General features: G+C 36.8%; 1 protein-coding gene across 1 annotated transcript in view; it reads right to left on the bottom strand.

The window, feature by feature from the left end:
• Positions 1-4,031: 4,031 nt before the first annotated feature.
• TM9SF2 (transmembrane 9 superfamily member 2) overlaps positions 4,032-19,254 on the bottom strand; it is a 31,235-nt gene continuing 16,012 nt past the window's right edge. Inside the window, exons 7-17 of the mRNA XM_038139705.1 lie at positions 18,751-18,862; positions 16,786-16,865; positions 16,585-16,693; positions 16,330-16,462; positions 15,940-16,059; positions 13,718-13,775; positions 12,912-13,071; positions 11,299-11,450; positions 10,158-10,269; positions 9,379-9,550; positions 4,032-5,392 (exon numbers count right to left, since the gene is read on the bottom strand). Of these exons, the coding sequence (XP_037995633.1) occupies positions 5,325-5,392; positions 9,379-9,550; positions 10,158-10,269; positions 11,299-11,450; positions 12,912-13,071; positions 13,718-13,775; positions 15,940-16,059; positions 16,330-16,462; positions 16,585-16,693; positions 16,786-16,865; positions 18,751-18,862 (1,276 nt within the window). The 3' untranslated portion in view covers positions 4,032-5,324. The remainder of the gene's footprint in view (positions 5,393-9,378; positions 9,551-10,157; positions 10,270-11,298; positions 11,451-12,911; positions 13,072-13,717; positions 13,776-15,939; positions 16,060-16,329; positions 16,463-16,584; positions 16,694-16,785; positions 16,866-18,750; positions 18,863-19,254) is intronic.

Raw genomic sequence — 19,254 nt, 5'->3', positions numbered from 1 at the left:
TGGATGTTGCCCCTGCTGGCAAGACACAGAAGCAAATAGCTGCTTCTTCCTATGCCTTCACTACTCTATTGAAGCTGTGCTAAAAAGTAAAAGAGAAAGAAATGCTTGCATCCACACAAGTAAATGTGAAGGGCTGGAACATGTCCATACCAAACTGGACCCTCTTGCTTGCGCTGCGTCTGGGCAAGTCTGCCCTCTCCTTTTCCCTTTCACTCCAGACAGCCCAGATTTTCTTTTGAAACTTACCTGTGGTAAATACAGCTCTTATTATTGCTTCCTATAAACCTTTTAAGAGCATATTTATTTGTTCTTCCATGAACTTCTTCTGGTGTGACAAGCCCTGACTTAGATGGATTTCTGCTAGATACCGTATATTAACTAGCAGTGCTGCAGCTTTATCTGTGTTTGCTCAAGCTGTGAGATTCAAAGTTGAGTGAAACTGCAAGAGGGAGTATTTGTCCTCGCTGTCATCTATTTGCAGCCCAAGAACTTAGCATTTTTTCATGAAATTGTGCACTTGGAGCAATGTGAAGTGTATTTCTGCATCGAAGTACATGGTAGGTGGCTTGGTCAGGTTATTTTGCCAGCAATTCTCTGAAGTGTCAGAGATGGCTGGGACAGAATACAGCGTCCCGTGTAACAAAACCGAGATTCCAAGTTCTGTCCCATTCTGTGCAGCAACGGGCCTTCACAAACCTGTTGGTAAAGCTGTTTCAAGGGTCAGAAGGATAGACGCAGTAACCTTAACATAATCTATTGGTCAAGAAAATCTCTGGGGATCTAGTGACATTCTTAACCTGCCTACATTTGTCTGCTAGTCTTGGTCTATTCAGAAATTCAGTTCTGGATCTAAGACGTCTCTTCCAGCAAAAACCCCCACTTGAAACAGGTAAAAGATGGACAGAAATTAGTTTAATAAGCCATCATTTTCCTGGTACATCAGTCAATTCTTTGTTTGGACTCTGCCCCCTGGGTATGGATATTGTCCTTCTTGAAGGGAAGGAAGCCTCTCTCCAATTTTGATCCACTGTTACTACGATCACCCAGCTTTCTGGGATAAACAGCAAATTTAAGGCCACCTGCTGTTTCTCCTTTGCCTTGCCCTCCACCTGCCTTGGGGCTGCCCTGATCTGACATCACGCAGCAGGAGAACACGTATGATTTAGCTCTGTTGCTGTCACTACAGCCTGCAGAAGGAGATAGAGCAACAGAACATCAGTTTCTTCTCAGCTGTCTTGCTAGCCTTCCTCCATTGGGCAGAGAAGAGCAGTTTCCAGCAGGAAAGTGGAGAGGGCTCCTTGTGAGAACTTGCAGAAAAATGTAGGAAACAGATCTGATTTTCTGACTGCTCCATTTTGTAGCTCCTAGGCAAGGCTGGAGAAGAAATGTCACAACCCTACTGCTTCTTGTATCCTTGGGCTACAAAGAGAAGAAGGATGGGCCATGCTGAAAGCCTACTGACCTCTTCAGTAATATCCCAGAGCAACTAATTACTGGTGCATGCAACAGGTGGGAGCTGAACACAGCCCACCTACCTTTACCAACCTCCAGAGAATGAGAAGTTTGCTCACCTTCTGCAATGCAGAGGACAAGCACAGGCCAGACTATGCATGTGCCTGCCCTGCTGGGACACCACTTTTCTTCTCACTTCCTCATTTCCCTTCTTCACATCATGTAGCCAAGTCAGTTTAATGATTTCACACACATCAACCAAATGTGTAATTGTAAATAAATCAAAAGACAGTCATAGAAAGCTGGAGTAACAAATTTCCCCAAAAGAGAGATGAACTTGACTTAATTGCTGAAAAAAACCCCAACATACCCCTGGAGCAAAACCTCGAGCAATCAACCCTGCTCCCCCTACCCCCGAAAAAAACCCCAAACCCCAACCAAACCATCCACACAAACCACATCAAGTCTTGAGTCTTGCAGCAGCATGAGCAAAACAGCTGTTGTGCTGAATTCTTTGAAAATGTTTGCATTATTGAACTGAGAAGCTGGAATGTGCCATTCTGCCCATCTCACTGCCCAGGCTGGACAGCCTCTCAGGACACCCTGTGGGTCCCTATCTGAAGCAGCCTTTTGTTGTGAACTTAGAAAAACTGTTTGAAGTTATCAGAACAGGTTTCTGAGTAAGGACAATTAATCCTTGTAAAGCAAGGCTTTACAAATGTAGTGATTTCTAAAGGGCCCTTGCTAGCAGCGTGCCCATACTACATGCAGGAGTCACAATGTTAGCATATTCACCAGTGAATTATTTGGTTAATTACTTTATTATTCTTTGCCAAGATTTTTGGCTGTGAACTTTCAGAAACTTTGGATCATGCATATTTAAAGATCTAATGCTAAATCCCTCCAGTAGACTGCTTTGGTCAAACCTTCCCATCATGCCCTTGCCTCTGCTCCTGCACCCTGTACTTGTGTGTGTGCTGTGCCCGGCAGGCGATGCTCAAATAGCTTGAGGGAAGGGAGAACTTCAACTGCATTTTCATTGGAAGTCCTGGAATCCTGGCAAGTGGCAAGGATGTGCCATCACCCAAACACGACAGGCTTCATTTGTAATCTTCTGACTTATCTGATTTACAAGAGTTAACTACTCTCATCTCATCAACAGCAAGTTCCAGATGTTTCACATAAGAAGAAATAGTGCATGATGGCAGCTGTACAGTAATCAACTGATAAATTAAGTCTCTCAGTAGTCCCTGAAGGTTTGTGCTTTAATCTGAAGTGTCACACACTTGTGTAGGCACATATACCCGAAGTAATTCTTTAAAGTAACAAGAGAATTATTTCATGAGTCTGTTGAGGAACACATATTTATGGAGATACGGAAATAAACAGATCACTAGTGGCTGACATAAGGAGAAACAGCAGGGTACTGAGAATAAAAAAATTAAATTAGAGGTGAATTGTAGGAAGCAGTGTATCTGGGACAAGAACATCTCTGCACAAGTAATCTCCCTTCCTTTAAGGAAATACATAGCTGTGATGGGCTGCTGGAGCTGGAGATACAACTGCCCAGAAATGAACGTGTTTGGGCATCTTACCAAACTGGTAAAGATGCCCAAACAGAAAGAGGATGGCCTGTAACTTCACGGCAAAAACTCATGGACATATGTGTCCCACACCAGCTAAGCTTACTAAAGTTCTTGCTCAATTCCTGGAGCAGAAACACTAAACCAAACACTGTGCTAACCAAACACTCAATTAAGAGGAGAAAACCAAAAAACCAAAACGCGGCCCCCTCCCCGAAAATAACCCAACCAAACGCGGGGTGGGTGGAAAGTATGTTGGACTATTTTACCATTTTGTGATTCTGTGCTCACTGCTGTGTATGCAGCAGGTTCACATTCCTGAAGATAGTGACACATTTCACAGACTGCCTTTAAAGCTGGAAATAAAATACTTGAGAAGCTGCCATGAATTGTCAACTAGTCTGTAGAAAAATCCCCAGGAAAATACAGCCATCAGCTTCAAACCCACATACACACCACAGTGGTTTCATCTAACTTCTATTAATCTGATTTTTAAACAGCAATTGTAAATATATCACAAAAATATGTTTTTTTGAATTTGAATTTCAATAACAGACAATTGATTCATGTTTCTCAAATGAAGTATCCCTATTTGTGTAAAAACTACTGGTGATTTCAGGCAGTGACTATACAGTTGGTGGTCACAAAACCAGGGATATGAAGACTATTCAATTTTATAGTTTTAAACATTTGAATAAAGAGTCACACTACAGTTCACTGCAGTAGTAAAGAGCAAACACTTAGCATACTCACCCTTTTCCTGTTCTGAACACAAAGTAAGGAAGATTTACCTAAAATCAGCATTTCCTAGTGACTGCATGTTGGGAGGGGCACAAGAACAAACCTGTCCACATCTGAGCAGAGCTGTTTCTGGCAACAGGCATAGCACAAGTGCTGTGGTTCATCTGGGAAGGGATGTGGAGCACTGCAATTGTGGGAATGCCTCCTGAAGCATTGATGTGCCAACTTTTGGGAGGTTAATAATGACAAGTTACCTTAACCAAGGATATTTTTATTTGGTCTAATATTCAAGCATCATCAGGTTAAGGTCCTATAGAAAAATAAAGTGGTAAGAATAAAACCCCCCTACTTTATGAATGGCAATTGGAACAGGAAGTTTAATTTTAAATAAAATTTTACCAGCCAAATTGTGTTATGAATCTAAAACTACCAAACAAGGTTTGAACAAAATACTCCATTTCCAAAAAAAGGCAAATATAGGTTTAATGCCAGTCATCCAAAATTGACATTAGTCTTTTAATATAAGGCAAAAATAGTAATTTTCTTTTATTTTTTAACCTACATTAAGTACAGTCAGCAATAGTTGCTCTATAGAATATGCATCATTGAGATCTAAAAGCAAGATCAGCAGAGAATGCCGACTCATGCATTGTAAGATCTTCTCAACATAGTGACAACTCCATAGCACTCTCTGGGTTAAGGACTGGATTAATGCTGCAGAGGTTTTGTTAAATGGGTGTATAATTTAGTTCCCATGTGCCACAATCACATGTCCATGTTACAGCCATTTAGCACAAATAATAATTCTGGCAGATCTTAATGTGTGTCAATATACATTAAACCATAGAAAATGCCATAAAATACTCTATGCAATCTTTAAGCATCTGTCTTCAATATAATTGTATTTACATTTTTTTTGTGAACTTCTAATATATAATAAGTCAATGAAGACATTTTTACGATGTTTATTGGATTATGAATTTATAAATTCAAGGACTCAGAGGCACATAGTTTAAAAGGCCAAGAACACCAAAACTAATTAAGTCACAGAAATCAGAATATTTATGAACGTAACACCAGTAAAAAATAAAAATCACATCCAGACTAAAAGCAACACTTCTTAAGAGGTCATCCTTCAAAGTTAGCATAATAAAAAGTTCTCATTTCCCTCAAAGAAAAATAAATCATCCCACCTACCAAGCTAGAAAAACCTATTTACAGTTGTACTTTGATCAGAAGTATCATTAACTTGTGTAATACAGCCACTTCTATTCTGCCATTAGAATTTAACACTTCTTTTAAAGTATAGTTGTATTTACAAATGCATAAATATTGTAACTCTGATCTTCATTAAGGTTTGAATGAAAACGAATTGTTAAGTCACAATACAAACGTGTTAGTGGAAAAGTAGGTGCATTTCAGTATCATTCTCACAGAACAGGAAGCCAATACTTCTGATAAAGCTCAAGTTCATCAACGAGACCAGGTTTTTAAGTTACGTTAATGAAGATTAAACCTCTTCTGTGTTAACTCTTTACATTGGTTTCTTCAGTCGACTTTCACTACGCTGTATATTTTGGTTACAAACCAAAAGCATGCAAAGAATCCAATTGTCCCTAAAGGAGAGAAAAAAGAAAATGACATGTTAGAACACTGACACAGGAGACATTAAATTCTATCCGTAATTTATACGTCAGGATGTATGTACATGTGATGTGCTGTCCTCAGCCTTCAGTACATCAATCAGATCAGATAATGGAACATTACAGACAGTACCCAGACTTTAAAGGCATCAACTACTCTGTAACCTCTCATTATTTTCAGAAGCATAGAATAGATCATGTGGAACACTCTAGTAGAAAGATATTTCTGTTTACTTTTTTGCCCTTGCTGTTCCAGTATGCTGCAGTCCCACTCCTTCACACTGCTCCATTTCACCCTTTCTCAGTGACTACTCACACATACTTTATCTGATCTGCTCAGCTGTCAGAACGTTGTTATTATCTTTATTAAACATAAAAACATTATCAGAGTTCCCATTACTTAGCAATACTTTAAGATCTTGGAAAACTAGAGCACTACCTTTATTTCTCCATAGACTGAGTTAATACAAATTTCAAACCATAGTGTAGTTACTACACAACTTGTAGACCTACTGAAAACATGTGTTACATACCTTAAAAATAAACACTTCTGAAACACTTACGACAGTCAAAAGGTACACACAGATTTGAACTAAAATTGGAGGATGAAGACCATTTCTCTGATAACTTATTATCCTTCTAGCAGAATAAAAACAGTGGCTTCATCCCTTCTTTTTCTGTAACTCCAAAAGAACTTTTTAAAAAAATATTATTTTGAATGTGAAATAGTTAATATAGTTGGGCTTTGTTAATCTAACTGGATTACATCAAAACTCAGTCTCAATCAGAATGATACTGTATTAAACAGCAGCTCAGAACACCTGTTACAGGAACCTTAATTTCCCACAAAAACTAGGACAGGAAAAAAGCCCTGAAGATTATCTGATTTTTACCTAAGTACTTCTTCTAAAATTATATCCTTAACTTATACAAGCGTCAAGAAATTTCTTTAGAGGAAAAAAAACTTCCTTTGTTTTAGATCCAGTAAGAGAGGCAACCAAAGTTGTGTGGTAACTTGTTGTCTATAAAAGCTTGAAAGGAACCATGAATGATATCATGGTCCTTTTTTTTCACTTTACGCTTGCTAAACTACTGATGTTTAAGTGATTCATTTACTATGATACGTAGTTGTGATCCCAGCTGTGAATCAAAGATTTGTCATGTAGCTCCCGGTATTCTGCCTGCTGAGTCTGATCAATGACCTGGAATGCAGTATGGATGCAAGTGCCTGAAGCATGTGTTACACTGACATAGCAGCAGGGCATCATCAAAGCCCTTCCTCCCGATCCTGACAATTTTTCACAGATGAGTAAGCAGCAGCAGAATAGTTTTCATACCATAATTACGACTTTTTCTTTTTAGCTTTTTTATCATCCTGACATGGGAAGTCAGTTGCCTTTGGGAGCAGTTTTTGCTAAATTGCTAATATGTTCTTTTATTTGAAAAAATGGAGAATTGCCTGTACCTTTACCCTACCTCTGATTTCTTCTGTAAATCCTTATCTCAGAGCACTTCAGTAAATTTCAGAGAACTGAACGTAATCTGCTTTTACATTCATATCAACCTAAATGGACAAAATTCTTCTCAAATCTCAAGAAAGAGGATTATTTCCCCAAATTAAAAGGTAATTTGCACATAATCTTGAGGGAAGAAGATAAAAAAATTGTTAAGCACAGTGTTTTACAATTCTGTGTAATTAATTACCTCAAGGGTATCCTCCCCTGATTTCAACATAGAAATTGAAAATTTAAAAATCCAAGAGCATACAGACTCTGAAAACTTATTTCTAGTTGCACAGGATGACTTGCATTTCCATTCTCCCAATTACAAACAAATGACTGCCACAAAAAGCAGCTGAAAGGGGCTGAGAATAAACCACCTCATCTTTGCATGCTTGGGAACCTACCCTAAAAATTTCCTGGCAGGTGCTGCACAGCCACTTGGTTAACTGAAAGTGAACATGTGAGCAAAGGAAAAAGGGGATGCAGTGGACACATCTTAATGCCTGTAGACAATGTCATGTGACATGACTGACTCGAAAGAATAAGGGCAAAAGACAGAAATTATGTGGGTATCTGAGATGCAAAAGGCAGCTAAACCATGTCTCAGCATAGAAAATTATTGTAAATCCCCTTTATCTTCAATGAATCTGCTCCAGAATTAGTGCATGCATGCAAAGTGAAGAGAGTGAACAAAGGAGACAGGGTAAACACAAATCTGGTTTTGGGCAAAACTGTTTACAGGCAGACTTGCTGAACATCTGTTGGAAAAGCTGGTGAAACTAAATGAATTGACCTTACACTTATATAAGGCATTACTATTTTTCACACTACTTTGTAAGTTTGCACTGCATTTAAAATTGATCTGCATACAGCAGTACACATTCATTTCTAGTTGAACAACCACACATCCTAGGATTTTTTAGTGTGATGAAACCATCAGTACACCCAGACCAGAAGTAAAGGTTAAGAGATAAGCAGGGTGAGAAAGAAGAAAACCTGAGCAAGGAAGGCAGAATGTCTGATCTATGCATTGAGAATGACTTGCAAACTGCTACAGAAATGTGAATAAAAGTAGAGATGTAGAAATTACAAACAATCAGCAAGCAATGCCAAAATACATTGGACTGACTTAAAATGAAGGATGGAAGATAAAACTGACTACTTCTGGGACACAGCTTGATCACTTTTCAATGAGATTATATAATGCACTCAAGTCTCATTTCTTCCTTTTAACAGGCAATGACCCAAAATTCTTGCAGGCCATTGCTCCCATTCATCATCTGCATCCAGTCCACAAACAGCTTCAATATTTCCTTAGCTGAAGTGGACATGTCTTTGAAATATTCAGTTACACTTAAAATGAACACCATTCTTAGTTCTTTTTTCTTTCACTATTTTTGTTTTCCTAGGTTAAGTGGAAATGAAAATTCTCCTTAATAGTCATAGTGAGATTTGTATTAAAAGCTCTGATGACAAGCCATTTGTAGTCTAGGAGGCCTCAAAAGATAGTGTATATACACAGATACATATCCAAGCCTTTGGAATCATTAAAAGTCATCATCAACATGAAGCCTGAAATTATTTAAACCATTGATCGGGTCAAAGTAGTCTCAGAAGTACTGCTCTGTAAGGCAGAGTATACAAGGATGGACTGCATTCTGCTGGAGCAGAACAGAGACTTTTTCAGATTTTTTTGAGGAGTTGGCGGTTGCTGCCTTCTTCCATCAGTTTGAAAGGAGACTTCTTGCATTTTCCACTGCCATTTTTCCACCCTAAACACGGGCTATTTCTGTCTAAATGAAGACTACAATGGAAAATTCTGTGACCTCATCTCAATTACTGAAGAGGAAATTGAAATGCAGCACCTAAGACAGATGTATTTTCCAAATGCTCACAATGAAGAATACAAGGTTCTGACAAGACTGATAAAAAAAATGTTAGAGAAATTCTGTCTGCCTCCCACGCCACTTCAATGCAATTGGGATAAAAGTAAATACATTCTGGAAGAGAGCAAATTTTAAAAAAGGGCATTCTTTGTGAACCTTTACTCCTCTCTCTTCCTTCCAGCTATTCCACAGAATCTGCAGTTTTTATCTTGACACTGTGACTTTATACTCAATTGTGTGTGATTTGAAGTGTCTTTCTCTGAAGACATCTAATTTTTAAAAACTGAGTTTGTCATATGACTATCATAAAAATAAAGTCTGGAAAAACATTTATCACATATTTGTAGACCTAATTGTAGGCCACACCTCAGGTTAGCAGTAGTTTTGCCTCATCCTCACTTATTTCTTTTATTAAAGTTTGTAATCACATAGTTGCAATATGCTACACCTGAAAAAAATCAAAGGCATACATAAATTTATAATTCTGTATCAAGATCAGTTTTGCCAAAGATTCTACTGTGCAAAACTAAAGGCAGATTCAAAATTTAAAATTCAGCTTCAGTACACTTACCTGTGAAAAGGAAGAAGATCAAAACCATAATCATGGTATAACCGAAGTATAAAATGGTGCTAGCTGTTCCTGTGATTTGCAGTTTAGAAAAGAAATAATGTATTGCATATATTAGGAAATAAACTGCAGTGAAGCCACTAGTGAGAAATGAACGCCACTGCCAGTGATAATCCTAGGAGTGAGAAAAAATACAAATGTGTGAGAAATATTGTGTACGCCTCTAGCCCACTGACCCTACTAGTGAATGCAGAGCTGCTTTCTCTTTTATGACTTTATCCAAAACTAAGTTTTTGTAGAGTTTTTATCTAGAGGGAGAAGAACTTTATATAATCAATACTGCTTTAATTACACCATTCAAAATTAGAGATAAGTAACCTAAATATCAATAGCAAATAACCAAAATACTAAAACCCCAAATAAGCCAGACGTACTTAATTCCCGCCATAGAAATTTTTTTTCCCAAGGTTAGGCATGTCCAAAATGCACTCTGATTGAACAAAATTAATGGATTAATTTAGCACCTTCAGAAAATAGGGAGTGAGTATCTAAAGATGTGATATCTGACTCAGCAATACCCAGTGCAAGGTTTTAATATTTCTTACAAGTTTTGCCAAAAGTAGCTTGTCTCACTTTTTAAAGACGTTGTTTAAGTACATCTCATCTAGCCCTAGTGTTCATGTTGAATTCTGGAATACTTATTTTCAATTACAAAAGCATTAAAATTTTTGAAGCATTCTTAGAACATTATCAGGTTTGAAAACAGAGGAAATATTTCCTACCTCTGCACATAGATGGAAGTAGCAGAGCAATATTGTAGCCTCAGAACATGTAATAACCAAAATAATGAATACCAGAAATAGGAAGCCAAACATGTAATACATCTGGTGGGACCTATAAAAGGGAGTTAAAAAAAAAATAAAATGGCCATTGTGTTATTATTATTTCTTCATGGGTAGTAACATCACCTTCATCTTAAGTATTTCCCCTTCCTATTGAAATACTGTCAATTGTGCAGCCATACAATTGACTAATTTATTTTCTAACTGAAGAATAGGAACCTTGGCAGCTCAGTCTGAGAATACTGAGAAACCAAGGCCCAAAGCATGCCCCGGTTGAGATTTTATAGAAAGAAATTACTAAACATAATGGCAAAATCACAGTTCCAGTGAAGTCAGCGTGACCTCTTCCACTGACTTCAGAAGAACCTGGATTTCACCTCACATTTCAATCAAAGGGGCAAAGCTCCAAAATAACAAGAAATGTCAAACGCTGTAGCAGTCTGTGTTGGGTAGAGGCACCTATTCAAGGTTCAGAAACAGTTTAACAAGATCCAGTAACTAAATTATGCCAGAAGGAAGACAAATTCCTCACAGTAGATTAGTTTGTCAGTGAGCTCACATCAAAATTCACTTATACTGGACTAGTTTATGGGGCTTTCTTTTGAAAAATAAACACTCTTTTTTTAATAAAGATTTCACAAGAATTTGTTCTTGGTTCTTTTTTTTCCTCCCAAGAGTAGTAATACTTTTCTAGCCTAATAATAGCTACCAAAAAATCTCAAGTTTACTTTAATTAACTTTACTGCTGTCAAGTTATATGCCACATATCAGCTTCAGAGCCACTTCCACATGAAGTCACAAGAGTAGCATGAGAAAACAACAAACTATCTGAAGGTAGGTCAGCTGTAAATTGCTAAGCATATCACAGCCACCTCTCTGTACACCCCAACAAGCACAACAGGCACCGAGTATCTTTGAAATAACAAAATATTAAAAAGATATTAACATTTAAATTTTATTGAACCAGTATTATGGTAACACTGCATCCTCAAATAATCAGGGAAAGCATCTTGAAGAAAAACTTTCACAAAGAAATTACCACTTTTTATGACAGAGAAAATTCAATTTATAATGAACTTACCAAATACTATTGAGAATGAAGAACAACTGTATAAAGATACATCCAAAAGGAAGAATCCCTCCCATGATAATACCAGGTAATGGCTTTGTATAGAACGACTGCTCAGGAATCTGCCGTGGAATTTGATTTGTGCGAACAGGGTGTTCAATAGCCTTCAAACGAAAATAACAAACAGTTAAATAAATAAAATATCAAACCTTTTTGCTTTCTTTTTGTAATGAGTGGTGGCAAAAAGCCTACTCTTTATTTTGGGCAAGTGCACGCCCAGCTACACTGCATTTGCTTTTGCTCCAGCTCAGTTACCAACACTTGCTTGGCCAACTTGCTAAAAGACAGCTCTTACTGAAAACATAGTGACAGATATTTTGGACTTCCCTTTCAATGTTTGCCTATCTATCATCTGTTACAGAGCCTGAGATGATTTACCATATTTCAGCTGGGGTAGTGGTGGTGCAGATTCCTGCTTTCACCTTCTAAAAATTCCTACATGTTGTCTTTCAGGATTTACTTCAAAATCACACTAGGATAAGCTCACTGAAAGGACTCAATCTGGCAATTTAATCCTAATTCAAGACACATGGATCAGCATGGTGGGAGAAAACAATGTAAGGCATTGTGAGATACCTGCATACTTTGCATCTTTTGCCTTTCATAAAGATTACATCAAAATCATCAATAGACGCTTCCTTTCTGATTAGATTTTCAAGTTTTTGTGACACCTACAACATTGCCTTATTAGCTTATCAAATCTTCCTTCCTTAAAAGAAGATGTACACACCTGTACAATGCAGGGAAACTTGATGGAATTTCAATATGGTTATCAGAAAAAAACCACTGAATTAAAAGGTGACTACTAGAACAACAGTCTCTGAAGGTATTACAGGAGATCTACAGACAGCAGAATCCTGGCTTCCTATGCAGGAGAAAACCCACAAATGTATCTGCACTTATAGAAATTTATTTGTGAGGGACAGTAAACAGTTTTTTAAGAAAAAAAAAAAAAGAAAAAAAAACCAAATCTCATTATTTAATGATTTAGTCACCAAATTATTAAATGTTTGGTCACAAAGAGCCCACATAAAAATATGTCAAATTGATTGGTTTAGAAGCAAATTACAATTAATGTCTGTCAAGCAGAGATAGCCATTTACAGAACACTTATGCAAACAGATTTCACAGAACTCTAGCAATTTGACCAGGAAACATCCTCAGTGGTGAGGGCAGACAGGAACAAGAGATATATGATGAAACCCAGAAATGCATAATTTGCTTTCCCTCATGCTTGCTGGGTCAAGTACTTGTTTTAGCATATGAAAAAGATGCTAATTAAAATAAAAATGCTCAAATCACTGATTTACCTGTAGCAGTCAGTCAATTAAATACAATGACAACCCAAATCGCTGCAGAGAAGTATCACTGCCACCAACCATGTGTCACAGCCTTGGAATACCAAGACTGGTTATCTAAGTTCAGTTGCTTTAGAACTGCATGAATTGAAGCCAACAGTGCAATGAGCTTAGGTGCTACCTCAGACATGGCCTATACAGAGAAAAATATTTGTGTGTGTTTTTGTATGTATACACTTACAAAAACAACTTCTCAGAAACACTTACATTTTTCTTAAACCCAAAATAGGCACCAATAAACGTCAGTGGTACAGATATGCAAAACCAGAGTGCCAAAATAGCAACCAAGGTACCGAATGGAATAGCTGCTGAAGAGCCTTCTCCCCAGAGAATGAGGTTCATGATAAAAAAATCCGCAAATACAATTCTGAAAAACACAGAGCACACTTAGAGCACAGAAATACTTCTGAACATTTAGTAACCTTGACAAAACAATGGCACTGTTTTGAGATTTTAGCACGAATCTCTGCTAAAACCAAATGACACGCACAAAATATGAAAACAAAGAGATCAGACAAGCAATTCTTTGTTAATCTAGTGGGACTGAACTCCAGCAGGCACTGACGTTCCAACTAAGCTATTTCAAATATATGCTTGTCTTAACTACACTTCAGGGTAAGACTGCTTGCTGTGATTAAGTGGAAAAAATTATCAGAGTGGTTATACATCATATGACACTATAGAAGACTGACTACAGCGTGGTCAGAATAGTGCAGTCCAGACAATAAAAGAAAACAATGAAAAAGTGGGGCTAAAACGTACTGCTATCATAATGCTTTTTCCTAATCAAACTTTTCATGTGGAGAGAGTAAACAAATAGTTACAAAAAAAATATCTAAGGATGATATGGCACTAACATACTCATCTTTGTCAAAAGCACCATGATACTCTTGTAGCTCCCAGAATAAAGGGACAATGTAAGATTTACTTATATAGCTGAAACCTAAAAAATTAGCTATGCACATCAGAGAAGCAATTTAATTCTCTTAATCATGACAATATTCTCAACTTACCCAGGACAAAGGAATGATGTCAGCAGGACATTTGTTTTCCATTTCTCACCTCCAAATGCTGCATATTAAAACATTTGACAGACATTAAAACATGCATTAAGCTCAACTATTAATTTTCCAGTCCATTTACCTGTTATACTTAGCTTGCAAATACTCAAATAATGTGCTATCATGCCCAAAACCAGTAAACTAAATATTCAGTAATAAAATTAGATTTCCTTATCCTATTGCTTAACCACAGAACTTCAAAGCAAAACGTCTCGGACCAAGGTCAGGAAAGGTATCCAACTAAAACTGTGTTTCTGACGACTTTATCTACTAAAAGGAGGGAGCAGATTTGCAGTATTTCTAAATCTTTAAAAAATGTTTTAAACCTGGAGTGATTAAGAAATTTAAGCTTTCTAGCATTTGACTGCAGGTTTCAGTAGGTAAAGATACATAAATACATGAAAACCAAGCTTAACAGTTTTTCTTGAAATAATTCTTGCCTATGAATCTTACAGGAGAGTCAGAACTAACACGCTTACAGAAGTAGTGATGTTTTCTTGAGACTTAACAGCATTAAGCAGTGGTGATACCAAAAGACCAAAGATAGCTTTTTTAAGAAAATCTTTATGAATTTGCACTATGCTGATAAAAATTCTAGTCAAAATACTTTCAAATGAAAATATCCTGCTGGAGTGCAGTGAAGCTGATAATTTCATCTGAGCACTGCCATAATGACATGCTTCTTTATTTCAAGAGTCAGAAGTGATTATGGTTAGAGTGATTTTAATTAAGTTTCTATTTCTTCATAAAAACTTGGTAGAACGTGACAGCAGTTATTAAGATTAACCATTTAATTTCAGCTCAGGTTTCACTTTTTAAATGCAATTTTGAAAAAAAAAACCCAACTTTTAAAACTGGATATCCATTTCAGTTGCATTTTGTTTTATGTGTCACATTATTTGTATACTATATAAAAAAAAAACCCATTCATATTTACATGCTCTAATACAGGGTATAAACCACTTCTTGTTATAATAAAAATATCTCTGGATCAGTCATTCACTATCTTAGTAATTGTACACAACATTAAAGTATCAACTAAGTGATTACAAATCAGTAAAATATTAAATGTTATCCTTAATAACTACATTTCCACCAAAGACATAGGATTCAATTTACCATCAATACACTTCAAAATATCCTTCAAAACACACAATATACACCATAATATAAAGAATAATTCTATCCTTAATTATGCTCTTAGTACTAAAATTTCCTTCTGTTTAAGTCTAACTGGCTTGGATATCAGGAATACTTCACTTTCATGTCACCACCACTATGCAAAAAACTCCCTACAAGATACAAACTCACTTTTCCAACTGGTTTTCCCCACATGAAAATGACAAAACGGTAGGAAGAAAGATCTCCAATATCTACTGCCAGGCTGAAGTTCTGAAATAAACTTCTCCTCTAGCCCCATATATTCACAACTAGTTCGAAAGATCCATTTCTCTCAGTCAAAAAAAACTTTCACCTTGAGTAAGGTAATTAAAACAAGCTGTATGCAGAATGCCATGCTTCACCTTAAAATAAATCAGAGGATACAAGGGTAAACCATCTGAGGCTGGCAGACAGACAGGTCTTGAAACAATAGCTGGGATCAGTGAGGGAGAACAGTATCAACTAACTCCTGTCAGGGGCCCAGACACCACAGGGTTGATTTCTACAGCTACAGAACACCTAACAGCCCTTCTCCCCGTGCTCCAGCCACAGTGCAATAAGCATTATTCTCAAAACTACCTGGGAGCTAGCTAAAAATAGGTCACAAATCTCAGGCATGCAAGAACTGAGGTTCACGATTTGGGGGTGCAGGTGTGTGTTACCAAGCAATCTCCACAGCTAAAACTCAATGCAGGTTTACACAGTCCCCACAGTGATAGGAAACAGAAGCACAAAACAGTCTGATGTAAAGATGTAATGACCTTAGTACTAATATTATTTAATTTCACAAATACACAGCAGCAAGAGCAATTCAGGATCTTTAGGCATGATTACATCAAAACCAGTGTAACTATGTTAAGTGCTCTATACATTTTCTGTTGTTAAGGTAAATACATTTCCCCAAGTTGTCCTGATGGAAGCTACAAACAGTGCAGCAAAATAAAAATCAGTACTGTAATGATAATTTATGTTAATGAACTTAAGCCTTGTCATTTTCAGTAACTATTACTCACATTTGTAGAATCTGGCAGCAACATAACCGGCTGGAGTTCCAAGCAGTACCCACAAAACTACAGCACAGGTCATTAGAGCTCCCCTGTTAGCAGGTGACAAAAATCCCAGGCAAGCAAAAACTGTGAAGCAGAGATGCACAATTTTAGAAATGATGTTAGAAACCTTAGCCTATATGTTTGACTTAAAGCCAGTACATCAATTACCTTATAATCTGTGCATACTAAGTTGCATGTTTACTATATCAGCTCATGTTTACTATATCAGCTCAGCTGTTTCTAATGACTTTAATGAAATTTCTAGACAAAATGATACTGCTATTTTTACCAGCACCATGCAGTTAGCAGTGACAAATCATGTACAATCAACTAAATCCTCCCCACTTTACTTACACAGGGTAACAAAAGTCATTATTAAGATTTGTGTGCCAGAGCCTAGAAAAACTGACAACAGCATTCCTTTTCTTGGGGGCCTGAAAATATCACCATGAACCAGTTTCCAGCCAAATTCTTCTTGAGCATCTTCCTGTAAAAGAAATACATCTATTTTAATACAGTAGATTGCAACTTAAATAGCCTGTTACAGCCACATATTTAACCAGAAAAATGACATTCAAAATAATTTTAGGAGCTACATTTTAGACTTACAGTGGAATCCATTTGATTGTATCTTGCAATATCTTTATGGAGCGTCCTCAACATAATCATAGCTACCATTCCAGACAGAAAGAGGACAATCACCAGGGAATTCATAATACTGAAAAGAAAAGAAAAAAAAAAAGAAAATTAATGAAAACCCTCATTCAAACTGCAATGTAAACACTTCAGTACAATAAACTTCCTCCTTACCTAAACCACTGGATGTTAGTGTGAGGCATGGATTCCAAAATATAATCCCATCTTGATGCCCACCTGATATTTTTTTCTTCCTGAAAGAGTAAACACATGAACATCAGATACAGTCAGTATCCAACTCGTACATTTAGAAGTTGATATTTGAGAAAAGCAATCTTAAATCTCGTGACTAACTGAAATTTCAAGTTCCATGCCTTACAGGGAACAGTTTAATAACAGCTACCTAGAGCAAACCTAAGATTTGACCATAGAATCTAAACCAAAATATTTTCTGAGCACCTGTCTTAAGACAATAAGGCTTACCAAATTAATTTAACTGTGCATCCTCCCTTCAAGAACTGTATTGGTTCATCTGGAATGTACTAGCAGAATAATGAAAGAACATACATTTTTTAGCACATGTAAGTCCATATATCAAGAAACTAAGCTATGCTATATAGTCTCCAGCATGATACTTCACTCTCTAGATCATGCCCTGTCCAAATTATCCTTTGCTTTCACACAACCTCATTTTAATACCACATACCAATCCCAAACAGCTTTTACTGCGGGACAGGTGGGGAGACAATACTACAGAACTTACACTGCTAGTAGAGGGAAGCAAATTATTCCTCCAGGCATTTCAACAGATTAAACTTATTCAAAATGAACATTCATTGATCAAAAACACTTCTAGAAGAACATTTCTTTGTTTCATTTTGCAGAGTAAACAGAAAAAAAAAGGAATAGACCGTGCTATTCAAGGTGAAGATGGCTATTACACAAACCAATTAACAAAACTGGCTAGGTGTCTGACAGGCTGTTATTTCAGCAATTTTTAACATACAAGAGCAAGAGTACTTTCCAGTAAAGCCAGATTTTGAAAAAAAACCCATTGGGGTAAAAAATGTAGTCAAGATCATATATATAGTTCACTGAGACAATAAAACCATGTCTCAAAGGAAGCAACAAATTTCTAACCCAGTATCAATGACTCTAAGACAGAACTGCATTTTTCCTTATACCTAAACTGCCTTTTCCTTTGTCTTCCCGAGATGACCTGGTCTGCCAACCCAATACAAATTCAAAAGATTACTTCCAATTGATGTAACACTGTGCACAAGACAATCGCACACACACAGCTAGGCATGCCATTTTTAAGGACAAACAATAAAATAATATGAAGCTGAGGTCACTCTTAATTACTAACTTCTCACAGGTTTCCAGAAATACTTGCTTTTCAGTATACAAATTCATTTCAGCACCACAACTGATATAATTTCTCAAAATATCATTATATACAATATACATAATATAATCCCTCCTGAGTATACTTCTTATACTATTTATTTTATTTTGAACTCAGAGTAGAAACAGTTTGAGAAAGAGTAGGGAACTTTGATAAACAGTTTGTCCAGCAATCTCCATCTACAGAAAATGAAAACAAAATCAAAACCTCCCTCTCTTGTTTGTCAGCAGAATGAGAAATATTCAGCTACCACTGCTGCCTGCAGTTGCCTGACATACTGCTCCTCTGCTTTTAAATAGAGAGTAGTAGAACAAAGACTACCAGCTTCCTAATGTTTTGAAGGATTCCAGGGGAGGAAGACCTTGAAGAGAAGGCAGCTTTTGCAGCAGGAGGGCAGAAAACTATCAGCTTCAACCTACCTACATGTAACACACAATTTCTCAGACTTAAGAAATTGGATTGAAAAATAATCTACCAGACAACCTAGGCAGATGTGGAAAGTGTGACTCTTAAAAACCACATCGGTGTTTCACATCTACTCTCTGCACGTTGGTATGCAAAACTGTAATGTATGTGGTTAAATCCCAAGCCACCTCTGACATTCCAGTTCAAATAAAGCTTTAAAACTACAAATTTACTATTCTGAGCCAATTTTAATTGTCCATCTTTATAATTCAGAGTACTAATGCAAGATTTTGAGAGGTAACTACCACAGAAATCTTAATACTCACATGAAAAGTAACTGAGTATGTGTATGCAATTTTGACTTCTCCACTGGCCTTATTACTTATATCCATGGGTACTCCTGAGCAATCGGGGTTGTCTGGATGAGTATGCTTGTAACTGCAGGAAGACAAGACACAGAATGAAAGCCACTTCACTGACAACCTTCTTAAGAAAGAATTCATTCATCTTAGAAAAGCATACCAAGGATTCTTCCCTTAAATATAAGAATTGTACTTAATGTCTAATAAATTTCAGAACTTATAAGGAACATATCCTAAGCTCAGGAATTTTTGAAACTTGAATTTCTTGAACAAGATTTGTCTCTTCTAAAAAAGAGCAGTCTCTAAAGCAGAGTACCAAAAATGAAAGAAGCCTTAGTATTGCTATGAACCTCCAAAACATTTAAAAAGTTACACCACCAGAATTACTAACTTCTCTCAGGAAAAAATACTTTCAACTGAATCAACAATGCAACAAGCTCAGTTATACCATGAAAGACAAGATGCTAA

The sequence above is a fragment of the Motacilla alba genome, chromosome 1 (assembly GCF_015832195.1).
Source record: "Motacilla alba alba isolate MOTALB_02 chromosome 1, Motacilla_alba_V1.0_pri, whole genome shotgun sequence".
NCBI lineage: Eukaryota > Metazoa > Chordata > Aves > Passeriformes > Motacillidae > Motacilla > Motacilla alba.
Note: the sequence above shows the minus strand (reverse complement) of the source record. Positions and strands in the feature narration are given on the sequence as shown.